This window comes from Littorina saxatilis, linkage group LG5 (assembly GCF_037325665.1).
Source record: "Littorina saxatilis isolate snail1 linkage group LG5, US_GU_Lsax_2.0, whole genome shotgun sequence".
Classification (NCBI taxonomy): domain Eukaryota; kingdom Metazoa; phylum Mollusca; class Gastropoda; order Littorinimorpha; family Littorinidae; genus Littorina; species Littorina saxatilis.
Genome location: NC_090249.1, coordinates 28,988,691 through 28,995,833, shown reverse-complemented (window position 1 = coordinate 28,995,833; position 7,143 = coordinate 28,988,691). Strand labels below are relative to the sequence as shown.

Below are 7,143 nucleotides of genomic sequence, written 5' to 3'. Positions count from 1 at the left end.
TCACCGCAGTGTCCAGAACGTAAATTGGACCCGTAAATTATCCTCACTGTATAGATACATATTTACTAAATGACCTGTTTACTGAAGAAGAGGTTAAAATTGCTCTCAGAAACTTAAAAAATAATAAAGCCTGTGGCTTAGACACTATAACAAATGAATTTTTGAAGAATGTTTCAGCAGATCTCTTGTCAGTTATTACTAAGTTTTTTAATTTAGTTCTTGTATCCGGCAAAGTACCCGAAGATTGGACTATTGGTGTCATTAAGCCCCTTTTCAAGAATAAGGGTAGTAAGGATGATCCTAATAACTATAGAGGTATTTCCATCCTGAGCTGTTTTGGAAAAGCTTTCACCTGTCTGTTAAACAACCGCCTTACTCAGTTTTTTGATGCCAATAACACTATTGGTGAAGAACAAGCAGGTTTTCGCTCCGACCATAGTGTGACTGATCATATTTTTACCCTGAATGCTATAATAGACTTTTTCCTGTCTAAAAAGAAGAGATTGTACTGTGTTTTTGTTGACTATGAAAAGGCCTTTGACCTTGTTAACCGCTCTTTTTTATGGCAGAAATTGTTAAATTGTGGTGTGCGTGGTAAGATGTTGACGATTGTTCAAGATATGTACTCTAAAGCTAAGTCCTGTGTACAGTGGAATTCTAAGTTGTCTGACTTTTTTTCTTGTTCTGCCGGTGTGAGACAAGGTGAGAACTTGTCTCCCCTGCTTTTTTCCGTATATTTAAACGATCTGAAGAATTATTTTGATCGGGAGTCAGCTCTAAATACCTTAGGACGTGAATCCGAAAATGTAAACTGTGACAACAGTGATATTAACGTTCTGTATGGGTTGTTCATTTTGTTGTATGCTGACGATACGGTTATTTTTGCTGAATCGCCAGAATCCTTGCAGATCGCTCTAGATATTATGGACAGATATTGTAAAGATTGGTTTTTGAAATTGAATGTAACTAAAACAAAAGTAATGATTTTCTCAAGAGGGAAAGTAAGAACAGTCCCGACATTTACATTCAATGGTCGGAAACTTGATATTGTGTATGATTTTCAATATCTGGGTATTAAATTTAGCTACAATGGTAAATTTACTGTTGCACAGAAGAATTTGTATGACCGTGCCTCCAAGGCCATGTTTGCTTTATTACGTAAAACTAGAAAACTGTTTTTGCCTCTTGATGTTCAAATTGACCTCTTTGAAAAAACTGTGGTCCCTATTTTACTTTACGGTTCTGAAGTATGGTGCCCTTACATGTCTGATTTAGCTAACAAATTACAGATACGATTTTTTAAGATGATTTTGAAAGTTGGCAAATCAACACCAACAAACATGGTTTTGGGTGAATTAGGTCAGTTCCCTGTAAGTATTCAAGCGAAATGTCGTATGTTGAATTTTTGGTACAAACTTGCATTTTCTAATGGTTCTGACAAACTTTCTTGTGTGACATATCGTTTTTTGTTTAAAATGTATGAATCTGGTGTATACAAGTCAAAATTTTTGCTTTCTGTCCATGGTGTTCTAAATGAGTTAGGCTTTAGTTATTTTTGGCACAATCAAACTATCAATAATGTAACGGATGGTGGTTATTTTAATACTTTCAAAGCACTGATGAAAAATAGGCTACAAGACCAATTTGTCCAAACCTGGCATTCAGAAATAAATAACAATGAGTTTTATTATAATTATAGAATGTATAAAGAGAATTTTGAGTTTGAAAAGTACTTGTCCATCCTGCCGGTTAATTTAGCAAACGCTGTTTTAAAATTTAGAACACTGAATCATAAATTGCCTATACAAAAAGGTAGGACTCTTGGTATTCCCAGACAAGACAGAATCTGTCACAAATGTTCATCAGGTGACCTTGGGGACGAGTTCCATTATATTTTTGTATGTCCTTTCTTTACCAATTATAGAAAACAGTTGTTACGGTGCTATTATTATGCCCGCCCCAATTCAGTTAAATTCAGAGAGCTTTTTTCCACTACAAAAAAGAGTTTATTGCTAAAACTCGCAAAGTTCATGACACTTGTCATGGACTGTTTGAGAAGCGAGTAAAATTTAATTCTCTTTTAGCTTTATATTCCGTTATCTGTTTTGTGTTGTTTGTAATAGTATCTTTGTCCTTATGTTAACCCACCCATCACCCCCCCCCTCTCCCTTCCCCCCATTTCCCATAGTAAAGAAATGTATGTAATCATTTTGCACTTGTAATGTTTTATTATTTTTTGTATTATTATTATCATTATTATTATTATTATTATTATTATTATTATTATTATTATTATTATTATTATTATTATTATTATTATTTATTATTATTATTGTTGAATTGTTTCTTGTATTGTTTTTGCTCTCCCTCACCCCTCAACTCCCTTTTCTGTACATAGTCTGATTTCTTTTTGTTTTAGTTCCTTTTATTTGGTGTTGAATGAAATGTGTTTTTATTGTGTTTTTTAATTTTCCATGTACCCTCACGGGGTTTTATTGGAATAAATAAAACTTGAAAACTTGAAACTTGTAAAAGTGCAAAGGTCGAATCAATTTATAGCCACGCGAAAAATACACTGTCATCTATCTCTCTATATATACGGCTTCTCTGTGTTTGTGTGTGTGTGTGTGTGTGTGTGTGTGTGTGTGTGTGTGTGTGTGTGTGTGTGTTTGTGTGTGTGTGTGTGTGTGTGTGTCTCTCTCTATGTGGGCAACACCTGTGGATTGTTCAGTTCTGTTTGTGATGTGGTCTGGCGGCTTTTGTGTATTTGTATGTACTGGCCTTCCTTTGAGAAGCCATAACAGTTCAAAAGGGCTTAGAGATAAGCTCTAAATTGCTCAATCCTGAGCAGTGAGAATGGTTATTTCCCTTTGACCAACGGGGGTGTTATTCCTATCGGAGGAATTTCTTGTTTCCTTTGATACTGATAGTCATTCTGATCATCATCGCTCCACGCTATCGCTTTAGTCCCTCTGACCGGACGCTAAAGTCCTACTCGAATCTATCAAAACAAGAATACAGAGTGATCTCCCATATGTTTTTCGCGAGCAGTGTTCGCGAGACGAGAATTATTGCAGATTGACCGACTTCGACAGTGATCTCCGTTCTGTTCCTCACAGTTATGATAAAGACACCGTTCTAAGGTCAAAACAAGTCGAAATTTTGGGACTGCTGCCGGAAAGAGACCGTAATATATGGTTGCATCACTGTCAAAAAATCGTCTGCTCCAGCGAGCGCCGAAACCAAACGGTTGATTATCACGTGACACTTTTGCCATATTTAGAGTTGTTTGCACAGTAAATACAGCCGCGAAAAATAGCTCGCTTGAAACTGTCTTACTCTGTAATTTAAAAATTACACAACACCATGAAAAATCATTATCGACGATCGCGAATCTGCTTACATTCATAACACATTACGAAAAGATCTAATTATGTAAAAAAAAAAATTGATTTCTTACCCACAGAAAGAAAACCAAGGCATCCTGTCAGGGATAGAATGAGCTGAACTCATTTTGACCTGAGTTCAGGATGACTGATAGTGTCAGCTGCAGTTCGGGAAGGTTTTAATCCCTTATCCTTATTTCATTGTGATTTCTTCTGTGTTAAGTCTGACTGACACGACATCTGCATAATTATCTGTGTTTTGCGCTGGGGTTAACGAAGAGCACTGTTAAACAGAAAAATTAAATTAACTAACAGTTCAAAATCACTGTTAACATCAGTACAACATAAACTCTGCAAAAATTAACAATATTTACCCGTGTCATTCGATTGAAAGGCACTTTAATTTATTTAAGACAAGTAAATAAAATTAAATAAACTAAAAGTTCAAAAGCACTGTTAACATCAGTACAACATAAACTCTGCAAAAAAAGTATTAATTAATTCAAACAACAACAAAAAACAACAACAACAACAACAGCAAATTAATTTAGTTTATTTAATTTTATTTACTTGTCTTAACTGGGCGGCGGTCACCTGGCACCTTTAAAAGAAATCCGACTTTGATCCGAAAAGTGTACCAGTGAGCCAAATTAAATGCCTTAACGGCATGGAAACTTCGGAATGAAATGACACGGGCATAAACTTTTATTTGGGGTACAAAAACATTTCTCAATAAATTATTTGCTGGGTTTAGAATAACTTTTTGTATGTGAACCGTACACTGACGGATCTGTGGAATTTGGTTTTGGTTAACAGTACCCAATATTGACGGACTGTGTGATGATATCTTCTGCTATGGTCTGTTGAGACAGTGATGATATCAAAATCGAGACTGGAGGTCGAGATTTTGATATCACTGTCGAAACAGACCAATAGCAGAAGATATCATCACACAGTCAGTCAATGTTAGATATATTGCTAAATCTCTGGACATTTTGTATTTACTGTAAAGAAATTACAAAAGTATGTGTCTCAGTTTTGGCTGTTCCATATCCCTCCCTCTGATTATTATTTCTTTTTGTTCACTCTTTTCTTGTACTTTTCAGTATTTCAAAGTGTCTTTCCTTTCAAAAAGTCTTTAGTCACTTGCTCAACTAAATTCTGGGATCATTACATTTTCATATATATTTGTTTGTTTTTAAATTTAGGTGTTTTTGTTTTTGAAGTGGGGAAGCAATAAAGAGGTCGTCGATATCAAAACTGATATCGACGGAAATGTCGTCGATATCACTTTTACAATGAGCTCAGTTTTGCCCAATTGACCAATGGAAATCCACGTTACATATGAAATAGCAATATTTCTTGTTAATAATGTTGTCTTATGTGCATTATATCATAGACCTATATAGGTCCCTGATTATATAGAGATCGTTTTAGGCTTGTGGCCACGAAAAACGTACAGAATAAATATTCCTACAAACAGACCAAAGGGGCGACATTACGGTAGTATCAGCCTCTGATATATATTTCCCAGATTATTTTCTAGCACGAGGTGTTTTTAGTTTGAGTCGAGCCTGAGGCAAAGATCATTGCAATTTTGTTGTTGATGAGAAAATTATAACACCGTCTACCGGCTATCTCAAGTTATCAACGGCTTTTTCCCCCCCTCGTTTTATCTTCTTCATCACTATCTAGTATCATAAGCAGATTAAGAAATATGCTTGTGACAGTATATTTTTTTCTTTCTTCAAGTTGTTTAAAAAAACCGAGGCATGGAAACAGTTTTTAACGATAATTGAATTAAAAGCTGATTAAATACGGCGGCAACTGAAACAAACAAACAACCTGTCAATCAACCAATCAATCAATGAAGCTTATATCGCGCATATTCCGTGGGTACAGTTCTAGGCGCTCTGCAGTGATGCCGTGTGAGATGAAATTTTATACGGCCAGTAGATTGCAGCCATGTCGGCGCATATTTACCTTTCACGGCCTTATTCCAAGTCACACGGGTATGGTAGACAATTATTAACTGTGCCTAAGCAATTTTGCCAGGAAAGACCCTTTTGTCAATCGTGGGATCTTTAACGTGCACACCCAATGTAGTATACACGGGGGGTGGTTCGGACACCGAAGAGAGTCTGCACACAAAGTTGACTCTGTGAAATAAATTTCCGCCGAACCTGGGATCGAACTCGCGCTGACAGCGGCCAACTGAATACAAATCCAGCGCGCTACCAACTGAGCTATATCCCCGCCCCAAAAACCAACTTGCCATCTTCGGAATACATCATGTACAACTGATGTAAAAAGACTAAATGAAAACTGGGGAAGAACCCGGCGGTGGAGTTTCAGTTGAATAAAGGTCGAACGAGCTGGGCTGCGAAATTATCTGTCAAATTCGCGACAATTAGACCGCAATATTTTAGTTCAGAAAAAAAAAGCAAAAAAAAACAAACAAACAAAAAAAACCAATGGTAAGCTATTGGAACGTTTAATTTCAAGTATTACAAAAACAAAATATAACAATAAGAAAGAAAGAAAATGGGGAAATTCGTCAAATCGGCCCTGCCGCCTATTTATTCTGTTGAGAGATGGACTCGTCTAAAAGTTCTGATAACAAAACTGAGCGCTATGACGATAAACTAACACGAGAAGAAAAGTACACACATATCAAGTAAAGGTATTGAATGTGTCTGATGATCTTGGCGTACAACCACCTCATGTCCCAAATAGATTCTTATTCTGGGGACAAAAATAGAAATTTAGCATAGCACAGCATGTCTGATGTGATGTTGAGTAAAGAGGGCAGCAGTGAGATGCACCAAAATCAGCACCCGCCACCCGGCAGCTCTCTGCTTGACCGACCCGACGTACATTCCTTTATTCGCTGACAGCTTCAGTCAGTGGGGCGACACAAGTCAGTACGTGTGTACCCCGCTGCATGCCGCAGGGCCGTGCTGTTTATGGCCGTGTTCGACTCACCAGTTGATAGTCGTACTGACCTAGCTGGTCGGTTTTTGGAATATCAAAAGAATTCAAAGTGTGCACGCGCATAATTATCCCCCACACTGACTTCACACACACACACACACACACACACACCATCGCGCACACATATTCTGACACACACACACACACACACATACACAATGTCTTACACCGCCAGTGACAAACACATTGAAACACTGCACACACACACACACGACACACACACACATGTACTGTCAGAGGAGAAATAACCGTCTGTATCGAAACTTTCACTTTTTGTTGTGTCATTTGCACCAGTAGCATCACACAGAAGACATTCCGAATGAATGAATAGGAGTGAATGACCACTGACACGCCTTCTGATTGGTCCACTGTGGAGCAAGCTATAATATCCTGGGGGGAGACGGGTACAAACGCTACTTTACAAGATCGTTGTTTTTTTCTCCAGAAAAAACTGACACAGATTATTCCGAAGAAAGTTAATCGCAATAATGCTGCAGAAAAACATGTAAACACTATGCTGCACTGAGAAAAATTGTTTTGCGGCAAAAAAAACCACCGATGCTTCGGCGGATAATGACATTATCATGAAGAAATGCTGCAGAAAAATCGTTATTTCTCCAGCATTTCTGTTTTTCTGCAGAATAACTGAATAAAGTCATAATCCGCTAAGGATACAGCCCTTCACTTGCAAGAAACTTCTGCTTCTTGTCGTTCACTTGCAAGAACTTGAAACTGTATGACATGCTTTTCTCCCTCAAATAAG

The 7,143-nt window shown here is 37.3% G+C and overlaps 1 protein-coding gene across 1 annotated transcript; it reads left to right on the top strand.

Moving 5' to 3' along the window:
- Positions 1-643: 643 nt before the first annotated feature.
- LOC138966794 (uncharacterized) lies at positions 644-2,204 on the top strand. Its single transcript, XM_070339136.1, has one exon. The coding sequence runs from the start codon at positions 924-926 to the stop codon at positions 2,064-2,066; it is 1,143 nt and encodes a 380-aa protein (XP_070195237.1). The 5' UTR covers positions 644-923; the 3' UTR covers positions 2,067-2,204.
- Positions 2,205-7,143: the final 4,939 nt, after the last annotated feature.

Excerpts from the sequence above, each read along its gene's own strand:
- LOC138966794 (XM_070339136.1), top strand. The coding sequence starts at position 924 with ATGGACAGATATTGTAAAGATTGGTTTTTGAAATTGAATGTAACTAAA.